General features: G+C 40.2%; 1 protein-coding gene across 6 annotated transcripts in view; it reads right to left on the bottom strand.

The window, feature by feature from the left end:
* NHEJ1 (non-homologous end joining factor 1) overlaps positions 1–27767 on the bottom strand; it is a 114296-nt gene that overhangs the window by 86194 nt on the left and 335 nt on the right. For 2 of the 6 annotated variants that reach the window (XM_078147310.1, XM_021002848.2), the window contains exons 2-3: positions 25825–26004; positions 23349–23561 (exon numbers count right to left, since the gene is read on the bottom strand). In XM_078147310.1, the coding sequence (XP_078003436.1) occupies positions 23349–23561; positions 25825–26004 (393 nt within the window). Of the gene's footprint in view, positions 1–23348; positions 23562–25824; positions 26005–26243; positions 26424–26939; positions 27444–27644; position 27767 lie in introns of those variants that run through there. The other 4 variants (XM_078147309.1, XM_021002853.2, XM_021002851.2 and 1 more) reach the window with 4 other exon arrangements.

Here is a 27767-nt window from a genome sequence, read left to right as displayed (position 1 = left end):
CTCCAAAATATTTATAGCAGTACTTTTTGTAATAGCTAAGAATTGGAAACAAAGTAGATGCCCATGGCTAAACAAATTGTGGTATGTGAATGTAATGGAATACTATGGTGCTGTAAGAAATGATGTGTGTGATGAATAGAGAAGCATGGAAAGATCTGTTTCATCCTTCATTGTTGAAGAGGACCAATGACATCACAGGCTGTTGTCCTGACTTGTGTATGAACTGGATTGAAGTGAGGCAGAGTTGCACAAAGTCATCTTCCTGAGACATCAAAGTCCAGTGGCAGGTTAGGACAACTGGCAATGACTGCGATGCAGTGGATGACCTTCACATCTTCGATGTCTGACCAACCTTATTTAAGCACTCCACAACTCCTGCTTCAGCCACTTTCACGGACACTGGAACAAATTGTTCTCATCTGACCATGCTTAGGGTAGACATCCCCCTAACTCACCAACAGTTTTGAGGCCTGTCAGTTACCCTCAACCTGGTTTAGCCCATTTGCCAAGATGGTTTACCAGGATGTAGCTGCTGCACATGCTACAGCTTCTTGGAGCCACTGGTGAGAGTTGGGTGAAAGCGGTCATCAAAGGCAGACAAGCAGCCCTATAAAGGGCTCAGCAAGCCCTCCTACCAGAGATACTAGTCCTCCTAGCACACAGTGAAGGAAGCAGAGCCAAGAAAACAACACACATAATAAGTACAACAATGCAGAAGAACAACTACACACCAGAAAAAAAACAAAAGTAAATGTAATAAAGTTATAAAGATCAAGCAGCACTTGAATGAAGATATATGAGAGGATACCCCTTTCCTGGATGTGGTGAGTTCACAGGTGTTACACACTGAGTGTTTCCAGACTTTTTCCAGTGTCCTGATTATTTGTACTGATTTTTTTTTCTCTTTAAAAAAATACTGTTATAGGGGATGGCTCTCTGGAAGAGGCAAGGGACAAAATACTTGGAATAACTATGTTGATGTACGAAACAGAAGATATCAATAAAAATTTATTTTTAAAAAAGGATAAGAGCCATTCCCCAATTGAGAAATGGTCAAAGGATATGAACAGGTAGTTTCCTCTCTCTTTTTTAATAGCTTTAAGACACTTTAATTGCTTGCGATTACTAATGCACTGACAAACATTTATTTAATCAACAGGCATTTATGAAGTCCCTACTATATGACAGTTACTGTTATACTTATAACCTCTGGTAATTTTTTAATAGTATTTTTTCCACTTATACATAAAGACAACTTTTAGTGTTCATTTTTACAAGATTTTGAGTTCCCAATTTTTCTCCCCCCTCCCTACTCTCCCTTCTTCCTAAAATGGTAAGCAATTTGACATAAGTTTTATATGCACAATCATGTAAAACTTATTTCCGTATTTCAGTCATAGTTGTGAAAGAAGAAACAGATAAAAAGGGGGAAAAAAGTAAGTGAAAATAACATGCTTCGATCTGCATTTAGAGTCCATCAGTTCTTTATCTGGATGTGGATAGCATTTTCCATCACGAGTCCTTTGGAATAGTCTTGGATCACTGTATTGCTGAGAACAGCCAAGTCATTCATAGCTGATCATCACACAATGTTACTGTTGCTGTGTACAATGTTTTCCTGGTCCTGCTCATTTCACTTTGCATATTTGAACAGGTAGTTTCAAAGGAAGAAATCTAAGCTATCTATAGTCATATAAAAAATGCTTCAAGTCACCAATAATTAAAGAAATTAAAAGTTAAAGCAACTCTGAGAGTATATCAGATTAGCAAAATTAATATGAAATAAAAATTACAAATGTTGGACAGGTTGCAGAAAATAAGCCCATTAATGCACTTTTGGTGGAGATGTGTTATTGATTCAAATATTCTGGAAAGCAATTTATCCAAAGCACTATTCTGGAAAGCATAATATCCAAAAAATTTGCTAAATTGTATATATCCTTTGATTCAGCAATACCACTAATAGACCTATACTCTCAGAGGAAAGTTTTTTAAAAGAGAAAAAGGATGCATATGTACAAAAATACTTATAGTAGCTCTTTTGTAATAGAAAATGCACCAAACTAGATCCATCTTCTACTTTAAAGGAGAGGACAGCTTGGAATACAATATTCCAAAACGCAAAATATAAAAGACATATAATCAAGAATAACCTATCTGGCAAAACTAAGCATAGTCCTCCAGGGGAAAAATTGGGCCTTAATAGAGTAGAGGATTTCCAAACATCCTCGATAAAAAAGCCAGAAGGGAAATGATATTTTGAAACGGAAAATATAGGCACCAAAAGAAATACAGAAAGGTATACATATTTGTTTAATTGGAAAGGAATGTGTAGGGATGGAACTGTTTGCATGTTAAGAAGGGGATAAAAACCAAATGTCTTCCCAGAACTTTAACATCTTTAAAGTTAAGATGACAAGGGGCCTATGAGTGGTTTTGTTCTATTTTCATGGTCTCCTTAGACCAAAGACAAAAATGGGAGGGATGGGGGACTATATTGGGAAAGAAAGGAGGAAGAGGAAAGGGAAGTAAATCACTGTCACATTAGAGAGATGAATAAAATGAAAAACATATAATCATAGAAAAAGAAGTGGGAGGAATGGGTATCCCATGAACTTCACTTTCATCTGAACCAGATAAAGATGTTTGAACCCAATTACATACACCCACATGTAGACACATTGAGATTTTGATATTGAAATACATTAAACTTAAAAGGAAAACAGGAGGGAACAGAGTCAAGACAAGGAAAATGGGGGTAAAGAAGGAGGGCAGGATAGGTAGGGGAAGAGTCATAAGAAAAACAAACTAAATGTCAGAGAAAAGAATGTGAAGGGGGGATTAAAAGGAAAGAAAGAAGAGCAAAACTCTGAGATCAGGGGCCAGACGAAGACACACGAAGAGCTGCAACACCAGGGAAACAGGCAGTTACATTTATAGATCACATACTTTGGGCAGACTTCCTCTCTTTTGCTACCTTTTTATTTGTAAGGTGCTGGGAAGTGGGAGCAAAGAGAAGAAAAAAGTATAGGAGGACAGGATGAAGAGAAGTACACATTTAACAATCATAACCATGAACGAGAATGGAATAAACTCATGATGGGATGGAAGACATTGGCAGAAGAGATTTGAAAATTGACTCTGATGATATGTTGTTTACAAGAAACACTTAAACAAGAAGAATCACACAGAGCTAAAATGAAGGGCCTGAGCAAAATCTAGTACACTTCAGCTAAACTCAAAAAAGGAATGTAAACAATTCATATAAGGTGACATGTAAATATAGACAGCAAAAAGAGATAACCAGAAAAACTAGATTATGCTGGAAAGCACTATAGATAGTGAATTAATATCAATCCTTAATATATACTTCTAAAAGGATAATATCTAAACACTTAAAGGAAGATTTCATCAAAATGAAGGGAGAAATCTGTAATAAAATTATAATAGAAGGGGACCTTAATTAACCACTTTCAGAGCTAGATAAATCTAACAAAAGATACACAAGAGAGAAGTTAAGGACCTGAAGAAAATGTCAGAAAAATTAGAGATCAAAAAAATTTTTTAAAAGAAAAGAAAAATTAGAGATGATAGATGCCTGAAAATTACTGAATGGAAATAGAAAAGAATTTACATACTGTTACCTGTATATAGCACTTTTATAAAAACTGACCATGTATTGGAACATAAAGACTTCTCAAAAAATGTAGAAAAGCAGAAACACTAAACATGATTTACTGATCACAGTGCAATAAAAATTATATTCAGTAAAGTCTCATAAAGAGAAATTAAAGATAATTGGAGACTAACATAATTCTAAAGAACCAGCAGGTCCAAGTAAAAATTGTAGAAACAATACAAAAAAAACTTCATCAAAGAAAATAATAAATGTATCGTAGAGGATACAGGTAAAACAGTTCTGATTCAATTAGGCACGCAACTAAAGATTTTTTCCCCACATTTATGCAATTCTTGTTTATTTGCTATCATACTATTCATACTCCAAAGGCCAGATTTTGTTCAGTAGAAGTGTGAGGACTGAGGCAGAGTACCAGGGGTGGGGAACCTGCAGCCTTGAGGCCACCTGGCCTTCTGATGGAGTCTAAGTGTTACAGAACAAATCCTTTCATTTAGGGGATTTGTTCTGTGAAGTTTGGATTCAGTCAAAGAGCTGCACTTGAGGACCCAGAGGGCCACACGCAGCCTGGAAGCCACAGGTTCCGCAGCCAATTACAAATGGATGCCCCTAGGGTGAGCTATTAGCTACTTGCCTGAAGGTTCCTCCCAAGGACTTGGCCTTCCCCTGGAGGTATGCCTCTCTCAGTGTTCTGCCTCTTTGTCTTTGCCCTCTGACAAAGAAGGTTTAGTAGACTTGGGAAGTCTGGGAAGACAACACTGCAGAGTACAGAGGATGTCCAGAAAACGTCCCTAAGCGTTCCTTTCTCTTTCTAGTCCTCTCAAGTTCCCTTTCTAGTCATTTTGTCTATAACAGGAAATGTTCGTTGAGCTGAACCGAACCGAATTTGGCAAGTGTAAAAAATGTTGAAGCTGCTGGCATTGTTGATGGGCTCTTTCCTACTGCCCTCGTCCTGATTGACACCTTGTGCAGTTCTGAAGTGGAAGAAGTCTCTTACTGTAGCTTCACATTGGATTTCTTGACCAGTATTTGGTCTGGTGTAAATTTCAGGGTTTCGCTGGAGTAGCTCTGTGGAAGCTGGGCAGTCTGCCTTCACTCAGGCAGCCGTCTTGGCAGAAGTCTACTTAGTTTGTATTTTAAGCACTCTATTCAGCTGTAATATTTTATCAGGAATGCTTGGAAGTCCTCAATTTCATTAAAAGTCCATTCCCTACCCCTGCCCAAAACAGTGACTTCTTTCACTTTAGAAATGCACTACAGTCAGAAGGACAAGGGGAGTAGGGAAGAACCTGCCAACAACACTAACCCCATGACGGGAAAGCCTCCCAGCAGAGATGGACGGGGTCACTTGCAGCCTGCAAGGCTCTATGTCCAGAGGCAGTCAGAGGAAAGGTTTCCCCTGGGAAAGCCCAAGAGTGGTCAGAAAGCCCCAGCATAGGATCACGGAAGTACTAGAGAGCGGCTGCAGTAAGCAATGACCAGAATAGCATTTCAGGAGACAACGACCAAAGTAGCATGGCGATACTCAGCCCAGGACAGCCAAGGTCCAGAAGCATCTTGAGACAAGGCCCTAAAGATCCAGCATTCTTAACCTTGAGAGGCTGATGTTAGCAGAGGAACCCGGGCAAAACTAATTAGGGCCAACCACTCCACCCCAAAAGGACAACTCTAGCCCAAATCACAGTAGGCGGAGGAGCTCGGCCCTGGCACAGAGCCCCAATTCAGGAACTATATGCCGTTAGAGACGAATAAATCAAAGAGCACATCAAACAGTATGAAAAGTATTGTTTATCTAGAGAGTCTCAAAAAGAAAGAATTTTTAAAACTCTGTAACAACTCCAAGTAGAGACTCACAGGGGAAAAAAAAATAGACCATCCACAAAGACTACATCTAACCCTAGGAGAAATGAAACAAGAGATTAAAAAATGAAATGAAATAAGATCTTGGGAGAAAAGAATAGGAAGGAAGACAAATAATTTAGAAAAGAGAGTGATGCACTTTACCCAAGAAATGGCCTCTATGAAAACTAAAACAAACAAATAGAAATCAATGACTCTATGAGACAGCAAGATATATTAGAACAAAATCAAAAGACTGAAAAAACACAAGAAAATTCAAGATATCTGATATCAGAAACAACTGAACTAAAAAACACACTAAGTAGAGATAATTTAAGAATCACCAGAGGACTTCTGGATCATGTGATCAACGAGGGGGAGGTCTAGATATTTTCTCTGATCTCCACAACCTCTCAAACCTCTCCAAAACAGAAATTATGAGCCAAAAATAAAGCACCTTTAGCTGTCTCTACAGTCTAGGACCCTCAGAATCCAAAAGAAGTTAAAAACAAACAAACAAAAACAAAAACAAACCTGAACCGATGCCTACCCTGAGCTCACCCAGCATCCTCTTCCTCATCACCTCCCACACTACTAACATCAAGGCTATACCAACTGACCCAAGGAGCCAACACATGGCCTTGCAACCAAACCCAAGCCCACAATACTACCAGGGCACACAAGGGATAGAGTTAGGAAGACCTCAGTTCAAATCCAGCTTCCACTGAAGCTGAGCAGTAGAGATGCTTGTGAGTGGAATCACCCAGCTCATAAATGTTTGAGGCTAGATCTCAAGCCCAGTGCTCTGGCCCCTGCAACACCTTCCTATCCTTCAGTGAAGTTGTGACCTCACTGATGTCTACAGCCCTTTCACTGGTGCAGATTGCCATCTGTGAACTTTCATCCCACATCATTCTTGTTTGTGTTGTTTCACTAATTTTCTGCAGAGTGACTGCCCAGAGAGCTGGAGGCTTTCCTCTAAGTCTTGTTACGTTTTGAGGACACCATTAGAGGCAGCTGGTGGTACAGTGGAGAGAGATCTAGGGTCAGGGAGACCTGAGCTCAATTCCAGTCTCAGACACTTGCTAGCTGTGTGACCCTGGGCAAGTCACTTAAACCTCTGTCTTCCTCAGCACCTACCTCCCAGGGTTGTCATAAGGATCAAATGAGATAATGTTTGTAAAAAGTGCTTAGGACAGTACTTGGCACATGGTAGCTGCTATATAAACGATTATTCCCTTCCACCCACCCCAACAGAAAAGGACAGAACATTGCTGTGTGCCTAGCAATCTGTTCAGTGTCATAAAGTATTTAGTTTAGTGCCTGACACATAGTAGGTACTCTATAAATGTTAGCTATTATTAGCTGCTTTAAGATGCGCAAGAGAAGAATCAAATCTGAAAGCATATCCCCTAGAAGGGAGAAAGAGTGGGATGGAACATATTCCTTATAAAGGAATACATGAGAAGAGGATACAAACACAGAGGAAAAGCTGGAGGGGCAGGCATTAGATGACCCTCATTTCGATCTAAACTGGACAGCGAAGGGTTGAGCACACACATAAGGTCTGGTGTAAAAATACATCAAACTCAACAGGAGGAAACAAGTAGTGATAGGGGGAGGAGAGGTATAAGAAGGGTAATACTGGGAAGGGAACAGTCACAAGGAAAACAACCTTCCTGATCCTAAACTGGGAACTGACAGGCAGGATCGTTCTGAGAAACCTGAGTGGTGTGAACTAACTGAGAGTGAAGTGAATAAAACCAGAATGATTTATATAAGGACAGACATGTTGTAAAACAAAACCACTTTATAAGACTTAAGAACAAAATAAATAAACTGTATGTCTAGATAAAAAAGAAAAACTTAAGAACTCTATCAATGGAATGGTCAACTGTGTCTCCAGAGGACCCATGAGAAAGCATTCACTCATCTCCTGACAGAAATGATGAATACAAGATACAGAGACATACTTTAAAATTTTTTTCAATTAACAAAAATATTTCTCCCCTCCACTAAAAACTACAACAACAACAACAAAACACTGTAATACACAGGCATAGTAAAAGCAAAATTAATTACCTCACTTGGCCACATCCAAAAAGTGTATGTCTCACTCGTACCATAGGTCCATCACCTCTCTATCAGGAGGCATCATCTGGAATTATGGCTGGACACCATGCTGACTGGAGTTCCTAAGTCTTTCAAGGTTGTTTGTTTTTATAACGTTGTTATCGTATAATACCTAGTTCTGAGTACTTTCACTTTGCATTAGTTCACATGAATCTTTCCAGGTAACTTTAAATTACCTCCTTCTTACTTCTCAAGGAACAATAGTACTCTATGGGGCAGCTAGGTGGCTCAGTGGATAGAGTGCAGGGCCTAGAATCAGGAAGACTCATCTTCTGAGTTCAAATCTGGCCTCAGACACTTACTAGTTGTGTGACCCTGGGCAAGTCACTTAACCCTGTCTGCCTCAATTTCCTCATCTGTAAAATGAACGGGAGAAGGAAATGGCAAACCACTCCAGTATCTTTGCCAAGAAAACTCCAAATGAAGTCACAATGAGTTGGACACAAATAAACAATAATAGTATTCTATTATTTTCATGTACTATAATTTGCTCATTCCCTAAGTTATTGGACACTCCCTTCCAGAGCTGCTATAAATATTTTTGCATATAATGGGTCCTTTTCCTCTTGATTTGATTTCTATGAAGTAAAGGCCTAGAAGAGATACTGCTGGATCAAAAGATATGCACAGTTAAGAAACTCTGGGGGCAGAGCTTCAAACTGCCTTTCATTAAACCAATCACAGCTCCACCAGCAGGGTATTAATGTACTTATTTCACCGCAGTCTCTCCCCTCCCACACCTAAGACATATTTTTGTGTGGATTCTTGTGGCTTGACTCTATTTATTACAATGACCAAAATTATCTTTCTCTCTGTTTTTAATTAGGAGGAGAGTTGGGGTGTTAATAGAGAGTCAATGTAATATTTTTTTCTTTTTTTTGTTGTTGTTATTTTAGGCAATGGGGTTAAGTGACTTGCCCAGGGTCACACAGCTAGTAAGTGTTATGTGCCTGAGTCCAGATTTGAACTCAGGTCCTCCTGAATCCAGGGCCGGCGCTCTATCCACTGCGCCAGCTAGTTGCCCCAGTGTAATATTTTTTAAATGCATAGAAGAGAACAGAAAGAAGTTAGGGAGGAAGCAAAGGCAAGCACCCCAAAGTTTCTAAACTAGTATAAAAAATTAAAATCAAAAGGTTAACAGGCAAGAAAAATGAGAGAGGTTAAGAGTCATAAATGAAACAAATTTTAATTTTGAAGGAAATTGGAAACTAAGGGAGTTGCCTATCAATTAGGAAATCACTAAAAAAATTATGGAATATTATTATGCTCTAAGCCATGACAAAGGGATGGTTTCAGAGAAATGTATGAATTGACACAGATCAAAGTGAGAACAATCATGAGAACAATTTATACAACAATAACATTATGAAGAAAAGCAACTTTGGAAAGACTTAAGAAATTTACCTGATGAAATGACCTATAAAGTCTATAGAGGACCAATGATGAAGCACTGGAGACAAGAGTTTGTTTGTCAAGGTGCAGAAAGAGGCATGCTTTTTTTGGTTATTGTTCTGTTGTTTCAATTGTGTCTGACTCTTGTGACTCCATTTAGGGTTTTCTTGGCAAAGATGCTGGCGTGGTTTGCCATCTCCACTTCATTTTAACTGAGGAGCAAATTGAGACAGGCTGGATTAAGTGACTTGCCCAGGGTCACAGAGCTAGGAAGTGTCTGAGGCCAGATTTGAACTCAGGAAGATGAGTCTTCCTGACTCCAGGCCTGGCACTCTATCCACTTGTGCCACCTCATGGCCCCCAAGCATTTTTAGACTTGGTCAAAGTATGGATTTGTTTGCTTGGCTATGCCTATCAGCCTGTCATAAGGGTTTTGTTTTTCCTTTTTTTTTCCAGTCGAGAGGAGGACTTGGGAGGAGGGGCTCACAATAGCATTGTCCCAAAAAAAAAAAAAAAGGCCATAAGGTCGTTTAAGCATTTCTTAAAGGGCACAGAAAGAAACAGAAGGAAATTCAGAAGGAAACGCAAATGAGCAGGACAACTTTCAAAGTACAACACTAAATTTCCTCAATTTCTTGCATACTTAAAAAAGAAAAGTAAGCTACACATCAGTGATGTCGAGCTCAAATACAAACTGACTCCTATGGTCAACATCATGACTTAGAAAATTACAAATGAACATTATCTGTCACGTTGTACTTTTATTTATTTTATTGAAGATTGCCCAATTACATTTTAACAGAGTTTGGGCCCCACTGAGGAGTTCTGTGGGCAGCTAGGAGTCTGACACCTCTGCTGCACATAACAGAGATCTATAGCTTCGTGCATAATCCTCATCATCTGCTCTGTCTTGCATAAAAAATGTTAACTTGCTAAGTTCAGAGCAATTTTCTTAAAAACTGAAAAGAGCTTATATTTTATCAGACAGGCAACAGGGACTTGCAGGACTTTGCTGAATAACGGAATGGAGTGGTCAGACCTGCACTTAAGGAAAATCCCTTTTGCAGCAACAGAGAGATGTGAGTCAGGAAGACCAAGAAGGAAACTAGTGCAATACATGCAATAAATAAAACAGGACTACTGAAAACCTGAACCAGGGTGGTCGCTCTGTGACAGACACTGTCAGGCCAGAAATGACAAGATTCAGCAACTGAATGGATAAAGGGGATAGAGGCGAGGGAGAACTCAAGGAAGACGCCCAAGTCGCAAACTCGGTGATTCAGAGGACAAGAACGCCCTCAATGGAAACAGGGAAGTTCAGAAGAGGAGAGGGAAACCATGTTCTCCAAGGGTGCAGCTGGGTCACAGGTTTCTTGCAGAACATTTAAATGAACAAATAGTTTTCTATTGATAGTAAGTTCTCCAAAAGCTCCTTTGAGAAAATGACACAGGACTAATTGCATTGTGCTTCAGAACACTACAAAATCTCCTTAGATAAAATACAAAATTATCCGCAGAGAAAAAAACAAAATGAATGAAAAAGAATGAAAAATTTACATTATCTAGACTATGGCACAGTACTAGCTAACATCTGTAGGGCACTCCAAGGTTTGCAAAGCACTTTACATACGTTATACTTCATTTGATCCTCACAACCAGCCTGTGAGGTAGATACTATAACTTTACAGATGAAAAGACTGAGACAGAAAAGCTAAGGGACTTGCCCAGGATCACACAGAAAGTAAGTGTCTGGGGTAGGATTTGAACTCAGATCTTCTTGGCTTCAATTCTAGTGCTCCATCTAATGAGCCACCTAGCTGCCTCATGAAGCAATTGGATGGATAGCCTGGATCATTTCATTCAATTCAAATAAACATTTTATTAAAAGCTTACCAGAAGCAGGACAATACCCATATCTTGGACAAACAACAGATAGATGAGCTGAGCCAGAAATTAAGAAGAAATTATGTTAAATGGCACTCGGGAAACTGTGTGGTGCTTTTAATAACCTCAGATTGTTTCCTACCACAAAAGTCCACCTTTTTAACACCAATATTCTCCCAAGTAGTTACAGATTATAGAATACAACAATCATGTAAGAAATAAAATTATAAACAACACCAAGGGCAATAAGAACATGCAGCAGGCCAAAACAAGATATGGGATGTTACCAAAGAAAAAAAAAACACTTGCTTATATAAGAAGTAAAAATGTCAAGGGCATGTTTGGCCTGAAAAAAGGAACAGCAAACAGATAACACAAGTGGCATACAGACAAATAAGATTTTTTTAAAAAAAGACTAAGACAAAGGGCTCTAGCTCACTGGCTAGACCCTTTATAGATTTATGGGGGAATTCTGATAAGAGCTCTGCAGCATAGCATGGTATAGAAGGAATGAGTATCCACACCGAGGAAATCATCTAAGTAGCCACATGAGGAGACAGCTTAACCAGAATGACCAATTCTATGCTAAAGGATACCACCATCTGTCCACTTTGTGTGAGGAACGATAGGCAGAATATCATAGAACGAAATAGCCAGTCTTTAGCCAGCTGCACCTGAAATTCAAGTATGGTATTTCAGCATCAGCAAACTTCAGAGGGTGAACAAAAGGCAAAGAAAAGGTTAGCCAAAGCCAGTTAAGCCTTTTTAGATCTTCAGAAGGCTGCTTGTTCCTACTGTCTATATAGCAAAAGAGTTTATTAAAAAGGGGGGAATGGGAAGGGAACAAGATATGTACCAAGCACCACAGTAGGTGCTTTTACAAGCATTATTTCATTTGATTCTCACAACAACCCTGTGAGGATCTCCATTTTACAGTTGGGGAGACTGAGGAAGATAGAGATTTAAATGACTTGAGTCAGAAAGGATTGCAGAAATCCAAATGAGATTCTTAGATCTGTTTTAACAGCTTAGATGGCAGGAGGATAACTTACTCTTCTAACATGGATGAACCCTGAGGTTATTTCCCTTAGATCGGTTGGTTAAATAAGGCACTTAGGTCAAAATTATGGATTTGAGTCAGGCAATATGGCACAATGGACAGAATACTAGATTTAGAGTCAAAGAACCTAAAAATAATTGATCTACTGGGGAGCCTGTATCCTCCACACCCTGACTTGGCTGTGTTGCATTTCAGATCGAGGTCAGATGTCTAGAGTACCCCACTTCTTCCCCTGCCATTTACCATTCATAGCACTTTGGGCTGGTCACATCCCCTCTCTGGGCCTCAGCTTTCTCATCTGTAAAATCAAGGGGTTGGACTGGATGACTCCTAAGATTCCACCCAGCTCTGATTCTGTGAGCTCATGGTCCAATGATTTCATCTTCTCTCTCTCTCCTGCTAGCTCTGCTCTGTCCTCTAGCTTTTCGAAGGTCATAGACTCCATACCCAACCCCAAGAAGACATCCTGTAAATGGATAAGCTTCATCACCAAGAAGACTTACTAAGTGTTATCTGCAAGTGACAGAGCCAACTGAGCAAGGGACCAAAGAAAATCCATCACTAATGAAAAACAACCAACATGCATATTTGATTTGAGTGGCTCAGTCACACCATATTCACCCAGAAGCCTGTTCTCCTCAGACCCAGCCAGTGAGTGCTGAGAAAACAAGTCAGAGAAGACAGCCTGAAGAAGTTCACCAATCTTATTCAGGAAGAAACTTGAAAGTTGGAATACCTTCAAGGAAGGAAGACAGAGCAGCCACTCGTGGCTTCACAGTCAATGTGGCCAGGAAAGAGCACTGGGCTGGAATTCAAGAGACCAATGTTCAGGGACTTGTTCGGCCACCAACCAGCCACACGGCCTCGGACAAGTAACTTGACCTCTTTGTGAGGAAATAAGCGCAAACTCACACTCAGTCACGCATACTCACACACAAACGCAACGCGTGGGAAAGTGAGGTGAAGACGACAATATTTCTAAAATCCTTTCCAACTCTAACATTTGTGACCCTGCTTCAAGATTGACTAGTCAATAACTGACCTAGTGAGGAGCAATATCCTAGGCATTCTGCCTTGATAGTGTTAAGTTACAAATAGAGGTCATATGTTGAAATACAGGCATCTAAGAGACAAAAAGACGGGCCAAAGCAGATAAGTTGGAGGAGAGGAAAACATCTTAAATGAATACAAAGCCTTATAACTGGATTTTTTAAAAAAATCAGTTTTCCTAGCATAAGATGGGGGTGGGGAGCATATAACTAGAGAGTTCTTCAGAAAGAAATCTGAGGGATTAATGGACCACAAGCTCAATATGAAGTCAAGGAAATTATATGACAGTGAAGAAAGTTATGTGATATTAGGCTGCATGAGGAGGCACAGCTTTCCAAGCGGAACCAAGAGAAGAATATACACAATGACTACAATGATGGAAATGGAAAGAACAACTAGAAAATAATCAAATGTGAATTACAAAGTACAAGCATGACCCCAAAGAAGAGGTAAAAGAAGATACTCCCAACACATTCCTTTGCAATGGTGAATACAAAGATGTGGTACATTGCATATATTTTCTGACTTTTTAAATGTATTGATTAGTTATGCTGATTTTTTCTCTTCTTTTTTTCTTTCTTTTTAAAAAAATATCATTTGTTACATGGTATAGTTCTATGAGAGGAGAAGGAGAGATACTGTGAGAAACTCTAGTAATGTAAAAAAAAGATATCAATAAAAAATTTTTTTTTAAAAAAGAAGCATAGCTCTCAGGAGTCCTATGATAATCCCATTATACTCTTCCTTGGTCAACCCACATTTAAACACTATATTTGGGGCAGCTAGGTAGCACAGTGGATAGAGCACTGGTCCTTGAGTTCAAATTCGACCACACATTTTAGGAAGGATGAGGCAAAATGACATAGTGGACAGAAAGCCAGCCTTGGAGTCAGAAGACCTTTGGTTGACTTCCAGCTCTGATGCCTATTAGCTATGTGAACCTGAGCAAGTGATTTGCCCTGTCTCTCAGGGCTCCCAGGCAACACTTTAAGACAATAAATTGAGGAAAAGCTGCCAATCTACACTGGCAAGGAAGTCCTGCACTTGCAGCTTCCTACATAAAAGAAATCACAGATTTGGTTTTTAAAAAAGTAATAAGCTATAGAATTTTATAAGGAAAAAAAGGGTACTTAACAGGTTCACCACAGAAAAGTCTATGTAGATTTCACTGTCACTAACAAGGAGGAACTCATTGTTGGGATGGAAATGCCAGGATTCTTGGGGAAGTAACCATTCCCTATTAGAGTCTGTAATAGTGAAAGAGAGAAAGCTAGGCAGAGAATAACATAGATTCTAGATTTGGGGACAGCAAGTTTCAAAAAGTTAAGAGGGAGGAAGGATGGATAGGATCCCATGAACTAAAATTCCATAGTCCAGGAAAGATAGGAAGATCTCATCTTCTAAATAAAAAGGGAAAGAATTCCAATGAGGAGGGGAGGGGAAAGAATTGTTCAAAGAGGCCAATGTAAATACACAAAGAACTCATCAACCAACTTATATTGTGTTAAAATATATATAGAAAAGGGAAGCAAAGGCAAGTAACAAAGGATGAATACCCAAGAGAGACAAAACACTCTAAGAATGTTGTCAAGACCCAGAGATTCCACTGCTACGAAGGTTCTTCAAGGAAGTTAAAGATATAAAGATATGTCCCACACACAACAAAATATTCATAGCAGTAAAACTGGAAACAAGGTGGATGCCTATCAAATAGGCACTGGCTAACCAAATTATGATATAGAAATGTGACAAAATATTACTGAAACATAAGAAACAAAAATATGAAGAATTTAGAAAAGCATGAGAAAAACAGTATGAACTAATCAAAAGTGAAGTCAGCACAAGCAGAAAAACCACGGACATAATGGCTACCATAACAAAAATGGAAAAAAACAACAAGAAGAAACTGAATACTGTATAACCATAATGACCAAGCTAAAGCATGGAGAAGAGTTGAGAAACTATACCTGGTTTTGCTGAACTGCTTTTTTATCTTCCTTTTTAAAATCTTTGGGGGGGAGGAAGATTAAAGGGAAAGTCCCCCCCTTCCCTGGCAAAGCCGCCTGACAACAGAGAGAAAGGAGAAGGCTTCAACTCTTATTTCCCTTCCATTTTCTCCTCTGCCAAAGGAGAAGGATCTTTGGTCTAGAAAGAGCAAAAAATGGCTAGCAGGGAGTTGACGTCCAAAACAAATAAAGAGGTAAGAAGGGCGAACCTGGGCATCTTGGATGAATGTAAGTCACCTAACCCAGATGAATAACCCTCGGGTATGGAAAGTGGTAATGTATTTGCTAAGCCACTGTCAGTAATATTCGAAAGAGATGCAGGAAAAGGAAGGAAGGAAGGAAAGAAAGAAAGAAAGAAAGAAAGAAAGAAAGAAAGAAAGAAAGAAAGAAAGAAAGAAAGAAAGAAAGAAAGAAAGAAAGAAAGAAAGAAAGAAAGAAAGAAAGAAAGAAAGAAAGAAGGAAATGGAGAACAGGAAAATTATAACAGTACCATACCAGAGAAAAAGAAATGCTCTATTTAAGAAAAAAAAAAGTTGAAACATGCTCTGCAAACTATAGGGCAGTAAGTAAATTTGACTTTAATTCCTGGAAAAATTCTTTAAGATTATGCTAAATTCTTTTAAAGACATGGTTAATGAACACCTGAAAAAGGAAGCAATAATCAGAAGAAATCAACATGGCTTCAACAAGGGCAAGTCATAGCAGACTAACCTCATGAACTTTTTTGAAAGTGTTACTAAATTGGTAGAACAATCCTGCAGTCTAGTTGGATTTTAGCCTGGCTTATGATAAAGTATCGTATACCACTTTGTTTTGGAAAAATGGAGACATGAGGGCTAGACAACAGTATAATAAAACAGATTCAGAACTGGCTGAATGGGCAGATTCAGAAAGTCATCATTCATGGGTTCAATGTCAACTTGGAACAGTCTGCATTGAAATGATCCTAGTACCTATTCAATTTTGAAAGACTTAACTCTGATCAAGATGACAATTAACCATGATACAAGAAGACAGAAGATGAAATACACCACCTATTTCCTGACAGAGGTGCTAGCTTCAACATGTAGAGTGAGACTTAGATTTCTGAAATTTGACCACGTATGTTTGTTCCAAGAATTTTGTTTTTCTTTTCTTTCTTCTCCAGTGGGGTAGAGCGCATGGAAAAGAAAGTAAATTTAAATGAAAAAAAAATTTTAATTGAAAAAACAAGCACCTGTTCTTGTGCCATTTAATATTTTTATCAATGACTTAGATAAGAGCATAGCTAGCATTATCAAATTTGCAGACTGGATATGTACGTACTAATGAGAGAATCAGGATCCAAAAAGATAGAATATTAGGCTGAATTTAATAAGATGAAAATTAATAGGAATAAATATAAAGTCTTACATTTGAATTCAAAAAAATCAACTTCATAAGCATAATAAAGAGGAGACATGTTTTAGATAGCAGTTTGTCTGAAAAAGACCTGAAGCTAAAAGCAGAATACAAACTCCATATGAATAGAGTTCAGTATGTCAACCAAAAACATTAATGTGATTTTGGCTTGAATTAAAGAAAGGAATACTTCCAGGAATAAGAGGTGAAAATCCTATTGTGTTAGGCTCCAATAAGGTCATATTTGGAGTATACTGTGTTCAGTTCTGAGCATCAAAATTTTAGGAAGAACATTGATAAGCTGGAGAATGCCCACAGAAGAAAAACAATCAAAATAGAGGTCTTCAAGTCCACATCAAATGAGGAGTGCTCAAAGGAAGTGGGGATGTTTAGCCTAGAGAAGATTTAGGGGGGACATGATAACTATCTTGAAGTATCGTTGTTGTTGTTCAGTTATTTTCAGTCATGTTTGATTCCTTATGACCCCATTTGGGGTTTTCTTGGAAAAGATACTGGAGTAGTTTGCCATTTCCTTCTCCAGCTCATTTTACAGATGAGGAAACTAAGGAAGACAGGGTGAAATGACTTGCCCAGGGTCACACAACTACTAAGTTTCTGAAACCAGATTTGAATTCAGGAAGACTCATCTTGCTGACTCCAGGAGCTCTATCTACTGCACAACTTAGCTGTCCATGAAGGACCTTACGTACTGTCAAATGAAATCGAGGTTAGATTATTCTGTTTGGCCCCAGAAACAAAGATGATGAGCAATGGGAAGAATCTGCAGAGACAAATCTAGGATTGATGTCAGGAAAAACTTCCTAATACATAATTAGTTATCTAAAATTTGGGCAGCCTCAAGAAAAAGTAGATTCTTTCTCACTAAGGTCTTCAAGCAAAGACTAGATGAGGACTTCTCAGGTATTTTGTAGAAGGGATTTTATTTTCAAGAAGTGGACTAGATTGCTGTTAACCTTAAAATTCTTTGATTCTTAAATATCATTTACAAAAAGATAGGAATTTTAAAACAACAGGAAAGTAGTTTAAAATTCTTAATGTAAAAGCACAGAATAAGAGAAAGAAGAATAAGGACTCCAAACAAAATGATGAGGAATAACCACAGAATGAGAGGAAAGATGTAGAAAAAGATAAAAAAGGAAAACTGTAACAGTCTAGCAGAAGGCATGAAATATTGGAGACAATGATGGACTCCTAAATCTGGAAGGTTTAAATTCCAATCGCATCTCAGAACCTTCCTGATTCACTGTGTGACCACAAACAAGTCATTTTATCCCTTCTTTTTCCTTTCCCGTAAAATAAAGATAATAATAGCTGAGGACCAAGTAGTAAAGTATATACAGATTTAGCTACATATATGTCGGTTACTACTAAAAGATATACAACTTATAAAACCAATGAAAAGGTCAAGAAGGGAGAGAAGAAAGAAATGTTGAGATGTAACTATTGAGAGCCTCAAACACTTCTAAGGTATTCCTGGATAGTGAACCAGACTGCAGTGTTAAGAACAGATATCACAAAGAGAAAACAGTGGATACTTAACAGGAAGGAAAATGATAGCTAGAAGGAAGGACTGCTTAGTAATAAGAAGGATTTTTTCAGGTTAGAAAGGATTGCTGCTTTTTTCCCCACTCTCCACCTCTGTCATTAACACCCCATGGTCTGACCTTCCAGAGATACTGCTGGTACCAATAAGATTTCTAACAGCTACGTGCAAAGGCTTCTTTGGTCTTCTTCCTTCTAGACCTTTCTTCTGACCTTGAAAGATGAAAATATGTCTTTATTCTCTCCTACCCTAAACAATAGCTTAGATAGACTAACAGGGGGTGAGAACCTGTGGCCTAGAGGCCACAGGTTCCCCATTTGGATTCATAAGGCCTCACTTGAGGACCTAGAGGGCCACAGGTAGCCTCAAGACCACAAGTTCCCCATTTGGATTCAAAGGGCCGTACTTGAGGACCTAGAGGGCCATATGTGGCCTCCAGGCCACAGGTTCCCCACCCCTGAAAATAGGTAGTTGGTAGAAAATTACACTTGGAGCCAGGAGACAGACTCAAGTTGAAATCTCAACTCTAGACCTTCCTAGCCATGGCATGAATCAGAGACAAGCCACTTAACTCTCCCAAGTCTCATATTCATCTCATGTAAAAGGGGGATAATAATACCTGTACTTACTACACCTCACAAAGTTCTGGTGGGAAAAATAACTTGTAAACTTTAAATCACTGTAAAAATACAGGTTAATGTTATTATCATTATTGTTATTAAATATTAAGTAATAAAATATAACCTTACAGTACCCAGAAGGAGAGCAGAAACACCACCAGCAGCAGCTGCCACAACCTTTCCAGGGACCCCTTAGCTCCACCATTTTAATTTATTCAATAAATATGTCCTACATGCATCCTACATACAGAATACTGTGCTAGCTTCTAGGAGAGATATCAGATCTGCCTGAGACACATAGTCCCTGCCCTCATTGGCATATCCCATACTGATAAGCACATATACACAACTATACTACACCACACTGTGTAGTAAACTCATCAGAAAGTTATAAAATGTTATTATGTAGTCCAAAAGAGGTGTACTGACAAGGGAATTTAAGGAGGATTTGTGGAGAAGGTGATATTTCAGTTTTCCTTTACAGAGATAAGAATTCAACAGACAGAGAGATAGCACTCTGAACTTTCCTCAAGTTCCTCCAGCTGACCAAAGCTCCCCCATCACTGGTATAACTCAATTGTGCCTAATATAGGTCCCATCCTCATACCCCAAACCCTAACTAACTGAACTAACTTATGACGTCTAGGTTTTTCTATACAGTGACACAGCTAAGCATCTGCTGGCTCCCCTAGAAAGCTGCCCCAGCACTATTAAATGCTATGGACTAGTACACACTCAAATAACAGGGTTTTCCTTATATAAGCCTCTCTACTGCTCTCTCAGCTCAAACACTACAGGGTCAGGAGACCTCTGAAGGAGTCCCCTCTGCAGTTTCATGGATGACCATAGAACAGCTGCTTTACCAGTCAACTTCCAGCAACAGAATGAACTAGTCAATTCCCTAAGATGTAGGATCACTGAGCAAACAGTGCCCTCTAGTGTCATCTATGAAAAAAACTACAGAAACTTTGAACCGAAAAAAAGCATTATAGATCTGGTACAGGACTGGAAATAATCTGAAACTACAACCTTCCCTGGGTCACAAACCAAATCATAGCTGACATTAGATATGTTCTGTTTCTTCTCCCCTAACACTTCCAAAAGGAGGCAATGTGTAGAGTAATGGATAGAGTGACCCTCAGAGTGAGGAAAATGTCTTTTCCAGACTTGCCTCTGACACATGCTATGTGACCTGGACAGGTCATAGCCTCTCAGTGCTTTAGGCAACTCTCTTAAGCCTCTAAATTATAAAGGAGGTGCTATTTTGCAGAGGTACAAGGAGCTTCCTCACTGGAAGCTCCCAGCACTAATGAAAGAACAAGACCCACCCAAAGAAAATTCCAAACCCTTACAGCAAGCCTTGTGGGCAAATGAGTGTGAAGAAAAGACCATACTCTTTTTGTTGTTTTTAAATGACCATGCTTTTACTGCAATAAGAATTGTAAGGTATTTACCAAACCAAGAACACTTGGAGGAAATCACTTAAGAGAGAAGTAAGTAATCTTTAAGAAGCTGAGGAAAGCATTTCAATGCAACTCAGGGAAGGCCTCAGGGCTTCTGCATTTTGCTAAAAATCCTGTCTACCGAAAACACTCTGGGAGATAGGGACAAGAGCAGCACAGAATGAGCAGACACAGGTGGGTTGTTGCATTACTAGACAGAATACTGACATTGATGAAATTACAGATTCAGCAAAGAATATGATCCCACTATCTAATGTAGCATCTTACACACAGAAAGTGCTTAGAATAAATGCTGAGTGAAGGAGATCTCTATCCAATTGACAATTAATTATAAATATTCATATGGATTTTTATAGAAAGAGGCTATAATGAGCAATATTTAGAGAAATGCAAGAACATGGGTACAAGTTAAAATATTTTCCTGATTATAATTTAACTGCTGTTATTCAATACTTTAAAAAAGGATAATCACAGAGAAAAGTAATGCCCCAAAAGGATGACTAAGAGAACATCTAGAATTGCTAACACACACACACACACGAGTTGCTAACCAAAATACCAAGCTGTTATAAAAATCTTTATGAGAATGCGCTGCATGTACATTGGGAGTATTCAACAACGAAAACACAAGAAAAGAATAGGCAAACTTTCCCAAACACCCCCTCATCTGCCCTCTTTACAGTCACACCCCCATCTGAAAGGGGAGAACAGAGAACCCTGCTCTGCTCCCTGCTCTTTAACTATTGTCTGACAACCTTGGATGTCTAGAAGGCTCTCCTCCGGGAAGGTGTCTCCTTTGCTCATCGAAGATTATGCAAGATTCTTTGAAAGACTCAATAGGATTAGCGCTGTGCATTACTGTGCAATATCAAGTGAAGCATAAAACAGAAACATACACTGGCCAAAATGTTCTGCACTTTTAACAGTGGATGTCCGGCACAAAGAACAAATGGAAGAGCGATGGTGATGCAGAGGTGGTGAGATCCTCTAGGTAATCATGTTTGCTGATGACACAGCGCTGACTTTACAAGGCCTTCTCAATGAAATCTAGATTATTCAAAAGAAATAGACTGGTAATCCATGCAAGAAAAACTCAGTGTCCTAAAAATGCCCATTACGCAGATGATAGCACGCTGTTGGATGGCCAGACAATACCCTGAATTTGGGTTGTTCAGTCGTTTCAGTTGTGCCCATCTCTTCGTGACCCCATTTGGGGTTTTCTTGGCAAAGATAAAGGAGTGTTTGCCATTTCTTTCTCCAGCTCATTTGACAGATGAGGAAACTAAGGCAGATAGGGTCAAGTGATTTGAACTCATGAAGATAAGTCTTCCTGACTCCAGGCCTTGAACTCTATCCACTGCACCACCTAGCGGCCTACCACTGAATTGCATCGGTATGTGTATCAGAATCCAAAGTTGCATATACATACACACACATATATGATATTACACATCACCTATATGAATATATTGTAGGACATATATTTCCAATGATTACCACCTCTCAAGACAAAATAAAAGGGATAGCACTGAGGAGATGTTAGACTGGAAAAATGTAAGTTGTAAAATGTAAATGTAAGACTGGAAAAGCCAGTGATGTGACACAAACAAGTGGTAAAAAACAGACTGCTCAAGTTCTCTGACAAAAGGAAAGGAGAAAGCTCCTACTACGTGCCAAGCACTGTAATAAGCGCTTTATAATTGTTATCTCATTTGATCCTCAGAACAAACCTGAAAGGTAGGTGTAGTTAATATTCCCATTTTACAACTGAAGAAACTGAAGACAGAGGTTTAAGTGACTTGCCCAGGGTCACACAGCTAGCAAGTGTCTGAGACTGGATTTGAGCTCAGGTCTCCCTGACCCTAGATCTTTCTCCACTGTACCACTAGTTGCCTCTAATGGTGTCCTCAAAACGTAACAAGACTTAGAGGAAGGCCTCCAGCACTCTGGGCAGCCACTCTGCGGAAAATTAGTGAAACACACACAAACAAGAATGATGTGGGATGAAAGTTCACAGATGGCAATCTGCACCAGTGAGGTCACAACTTCACTGAAGGATAAGAAGGTGTTGTAGGGGCTAGTGCACTGGGCTTAAGATCTAGCGTCACACATTTATGAGCTGGGTGACCCCTCTCACAAGCATCCCTGTTGCTCAGCCTCAGTTTCCTCATCTATAGAATAGTGATATCTACCTCTCAAGGTTGTTGTGAGGAGGATCAAATTAGCCAACATATAGAATGGGCTTTGTGCATCTTAAAAAGTGCAGAAATACAAGCTATCAACCTAACTCAAGTTCCCTTTGTGGAGAAAACATTTGCTGGCCAAGGATCAAGTCTTTCAACCCAAAATTTGCAATTGTGAACCTCTTACAATTCATGATTAAAAAGAAAGAACTTATTCTTTTGATCACATCTGTGAGTTTCTCAGGATTTTGAGCAGCCTATGTGTCCATATTATTACGTTTTCAAGACTGATGTGATCATTAACAGAAAGAAAAATCCAGAACCACGGGAAAATATGACCAAACTGACCTGCCTCAAAAGCTTTTCACAATTCACCAAAAGTGGAAGGCTGCTAAAGAGCTACAGATGGTCAGACGGCTGACCAAGTGATAAGTTTCTCCTAAAGCCAGCTCCATGAATCTAGTGGAAAGATTTCTGCACAAACTAGACTACTGAAGCCAGTGTGTATAAGTGCTTTTGATACATTTTTAGGATCTCCCTTCATTTTGAGAAATTACATTTTACCCCAAAAGTGGCAAGCTTAGAAATACCCACATAGGACAAAAATAAGATTCTCATGTTTGATTTACATCTTGATGTAAAGCTGAATCTTACACATGTAGTTCATAAGAGTATTTATGAGAATTGTTTTATCCATTTGTATCTATGTATTGTTACATAAAATTGGATTTTGGGGAGCAAAATATGAAAATGTGTAAGCTGAATTATCTTCTACAATAAAGTGACACTGTTTAAGTTTAAAAAAAAAATTAAGCAGCAGCTAGGTGGCACAGTGGATAGAGCTCCAGCCTTGCAATCAGGAGGACCTGAGTTCAAATCCGGCCTCAGACACTTGATACTTACTAGTTGTGTGACCCTGGGCAAGTCACTTAACCCTGATTGCCTCATCAAAAAGCAAAAAAATAAAATAAAATAAAATCTGCCTCTCACCTAGCCAAAAGGTTTCTAAGGAAAAACAGTTTTAGAGAGGCAGAGGAACAACATTCCTGATTTTCTTTTCACTATAAAAAATCCCTTCCTCCAACAAGAGAAGAATTCCATCAGTTAAAGAAGGCCTAGTTTCCATTCTGCACTCACCAGAGAAGGGCTAGCCAAGGCACATTGGAAGTTCCAGTGAAAGGGTAGACCAGAGAGCTCACTCCGAACACGCAGCGACAGTCCCTCTGGCATAAGCTCACAAGAGAAAGTGGCCCCTCTGGGATCAGCCGGACCTTCCAATAAGATGCACATGAGGTCTCTCAAGTGGGAGAGGAAGGCAGAAGGAGTTGCAGTCAGTCGTTTATTCAGCTCCTGTACCAGAAGAGATGCAGAGATTGTGAAATGTTCTTCAAGAGCAGAGTGGCCTAACCAATGCTCCAAATCTAATAAGGTGGTGACTCTTATTCTTATATGACTGGCCTTAAGTAAAGGCAGTGTGAGGGGGTCGTTTTTTATGGCTCTTTACCGATTAACTTTACCACCCACTCATTTCTCAGCCACTTTCACTCCAGCTTCTGACCCCACCACTAGGGAGTCAGCTTGCACTAACTGAAATTGCTCTCTTAAAAGCTATCAATGACCTGATGATTTTTTCTCAATTCTCATCTTCCTTGACCTCTGTAGTTTGCCCTGTTCCTGGACATTCGCTGGTTTGGTTTGGTTTCCATGACCCTCCTCTAATCCAACTGAATGATTCTTCCTAATTTCTCTTACTGGATCATCCTCTATCTCCCACTCCCCTAAATATGGGTGTTTCCCAAGGATCACTCCTAGATCCTTTTCTCTTCTCTGTCCCTTAGTGATGGATCTATCTCCCAATCCAATGAGTTTCATTATTATCTGTACATTATCTATGACTCCAAAATCTATGTTTCCAACTCTGAAATGCAGTCCTAGATCATTAAACTGACTGCTAGCCATCTCCATCTGAAATGTTCCACACATGATTTCAAATTTGACATATCTAAAACAGCCCGCTTCACCTTCCTCCCTAAAATCTGCCCCAATTTCGAACTTCCATAATTGTGTTGAGGGTACCTTTATAATCTTAGGCACCCAGGATTGTAATCTCAGTCATCCTTGACTCTTTCTCTTTCCCTCTTACCTGATAGCCAATAAATCACTAAATCCTATCAGTCCTACCTCCAAAACATCTCCTGCATCTGCCTGTCCCCTTCTCTCTGTTCACAATTCTGCTCCTCAGCACCTCTCACCTAGACTACTACCATAGTACCCTAACTAGTGCCTCTGCCTCGAATCTCTCTCTACCTCTAATCCATACCCCTAACAGCTTCTAAAATAATATTCTTAAGGCACAGTTCTGATCTCCTCCAAAATCTTCAGTGCCTCTGCATAACGGTCTCTAGGATAAAATACAAACTGACTTTTAAGACCCTCCACAATTGCTGAATAGGTTCCAACCTTAATTTTTTACTTTATTTCACATTAAAATCCCTTCATACATTTCATGTTCCAGCCAAAGTGGACTATCATAGCTATTTCCAGAACCTCCCCAAGAGGCAGAATGTTCTCCTCCTTTTCTGAATCTTTATCATCCTTTAAGATTTACATCAGGTGCTAACTCCTCCAGAGAACTGTCCTTCATCTTCCCAGCTGTTAGACTACGTTTTCTCCTCAAATTCTACTGGAGGATGGGGAGATAAACTATGAACAATTAAATGTCATGCTCTATCTTCCCAGACAAATATGAGTTCATTGAAAATAAATGGTTTTGCTTCTTCTTTCTACTCCTCGCAATGCCTTGCATACAATGGTACTTAATAAATGCTTATTGAATTGAAAAGACCATTATTGACTGGGGAAAACAGAGAAGATGTCATGAGGAGATGGCATTTCAGCTACACATTTAAGGGATAGGTAGGCAATTTTACAAATAGAAGGAAAGCGATGACATTTCTGGCATGAGGAACACTGTAAGCAAATCGAGGAGGCAGAAAAGTTCAGGGAGATCACAGAATCATGGATTTGGAGACAGAAAGGCCCTTATGGGCCATATAATTCAAATTTACATTTTAAAGATGAGGAAACTGAAGCCCAGAATGTGACTTGCCCAAGGTCACGTGTATGACAGAGGGCAGAGGTGGGATTCAAACCTTGGTCCTAAAGCTCAATTTGTCAGGCATATAGCATATGGGAAGGTAAACAGCATGAGACATGACTGCAAATGTAAGATGGCACTAGGACGTATAAAGCCTTTAAAGCCAAGCAAAAGATTTTTAACACTGAACTATTACAAAAAATATAGAATCATATAATTTCAGTGACAGAAGAAACTTTATCATTCAGGTGGTCCAATCCATGTTTTCTAGATGAGGAAACTGAGGCTCAAAGAGGTTAAATAATTTGTCCAAAGTAACAAAGGTAGTTACCAGGAGAGCAGGGACCAAACCCCAAATGCCTTGGTTTCCAGTGCAGGGTTCTACTATGTTCTACTAACTCTTCAATTCTCCTTAGCAATGCAAAAGCAAATGCACCAATTTGTGGATATGCCCCTCTGGGCTTTACTAGGTGGAAAATAAACTGTATTTTTCCCATTCCTGTCACTCCCATTTACCTTGGCCCGTTGGCTGACCACGCTTGTGTCGACTTGCTCATGCCACACCTGTCGGAGGTCAGAGAGAAGAAGGGCATAGCCCTTGTGTGTGTTGATGTAGGCCTTGGCTAGAAGTGAGTCCTCCGAAAGCTGCAGCCATGCCCACGGCTGGATCAGCAGACCACGTTCCAGTTCTTCCATCTGTAAGAGAATATCCATTCACCCAACCTTGCACTGGGAAAGGCAATAACCAGGTATTTCTATCCCCGATAACATCCTATTCAAACCTCTTCCCCAATTAAAAAAACAAACCAATATCTATTTATTCCCCACACAGCTATCACTTAAAACAGATTTAAGAATAAAAAAAGCTCAAAACTCCCATCGCAACATAGAATAGCTCCATTAGACCAGTACAGATCTAACTAGATATACAATACCAGTTAGAGGTGCTGAGTCAGCCCCATCTCAATCAAGGAGAACTGGTCCTCCCTTGCTCCCTCAAGCAGAACACAAGCTCCTTGAGAGCAGGAACTGTTTCATTTTTGGTTTTGTACTCCTGGCACTTAGCACAGAGCCTGGCTTAAGTTCGTGGAACTGAACTGATCATTCTTGATTTCCTACAGAACATAAAACCATACTGTCCATTTTTCTCACAGCCACACGAAACATCCAGTGCAATACTACACCCAACCGGTGCACCATAAATACTGCCCCCTGACTCCAAAGTAGCCTGAATCTTACAGCACTAAGTGAACATAATTATCACTACCATTCCTCACTGCTGTTACTTGGTATAGAATGGGCTTTAGCATATGACTCTTAGGGGAATCACTGGTGGTGCAACAACAATCATTGACAAGATGAAGACATCCTTATTGCCGTTTGCATTGTGCTTTTTATTTGCAAAGGCTTTTTATAAAGGTGTTATTTTTATACAAGCCTATACCCATGAGAAGAGAGAGATAATTCACTTTTATTTCTGTTTTCCGAAGTCAGAACGGTGACCAAAGCTTAAGAACTTAACATTGTGGAAGCCTCGGGCCCACAGTGAAGGAATGAACCCTTATTTAAGTGGAGGTGGGTATGGGGGGGGGCTGGTGAAATCGGAGAAGAAGATGCTGTTTAAGTCTCACTGGCACTGAGTTGCTGGGTAAGCGGTCCTCTCTGAGCCTCAGTTTCTTCATCCGCAAGAGGAGATTTGGCTTGGGCTCTCTTAAATACTGAGAATCGAAGCTTGGGCACCTAGAGAGCTGACACGGACACCTCGGAGGAGATGGGTGACAGGGCTCGGGGGATCACGCTGAGTCATCCATCCATCCTCCGTCCCCAGCCTCGGGCCTACTAAGAGCCCAAGGAGGCTCCTCCTTGGTCGCCTAGTCCGACCCCGTCGTGTCACAGTCGGGAAGGAATGAATTAGGCCCCTTTGGCATCTCTGCAGCAGGTGACCGCAGCCCGGACTGCCCGCGCACCCCCAAAAGCTCCTCCCCTTGGGCCACCACCAGGGGGCAGCCCGGCCCAGCGACGCTGCCTAGGCGGCTCTCTCCCTGAAGGACCTCGGGACCGCGCGGCCTCTGGGGGCGCTGCCGCTCCGCTCCTCTAGCATGAGCCAGACGCAAGCGCAGCCTGCCGTGCCAGTCACTCCGCCCCCCTCCCGAGGCCCGCCCCGGCTCCCAGAAGGTTAGGGCTGCTTCGCGCATGCGAGCGCCGCCTTGGCCCCGCCCCACCCCCACCCGGCACCTCCCGGATAGCGCTCCTTCTCACTTTTTCCCAGGACGAAAGCCTCGACCCCATCCACTCTATCCCCTGCCACATGTAACTCTTAACCCCACGTCACGCACCCCCAGCCCAAGCTCCTCAGCTTTTCTCGCTTCCCACTCCAGCCTTTCCTTTCCTACCGTGACGTCATAGCCGCCAGCCCACCCCGTCGTGCGCGCGCACCCTTGCCCAAGAGGAGGGGGCGG

This window comes from Phascolarctos cinereus, unplaced genomic scaffold (assembly GCF_003287225.1).
Source record: "Phascolarctos cinereus isolate Bilbo 61053 unplaced genomic scaffold, phaCin_HiC Scaffold_7;HRSCAF=346, whole genome shotgun sequence".
Taxonomy (NCBI): domain Eukaryota; kingdom Metazoa; phylum Chordata; class Mammalia; order Diprotodontia; family Phascolarctidae; genus Phascolarctos; species Phascolarctos cinereus.
Note: the sequence above shows the minus strand (reverse complement) of the source record. Positions and strands in the feature narration are given on the sequence as shown.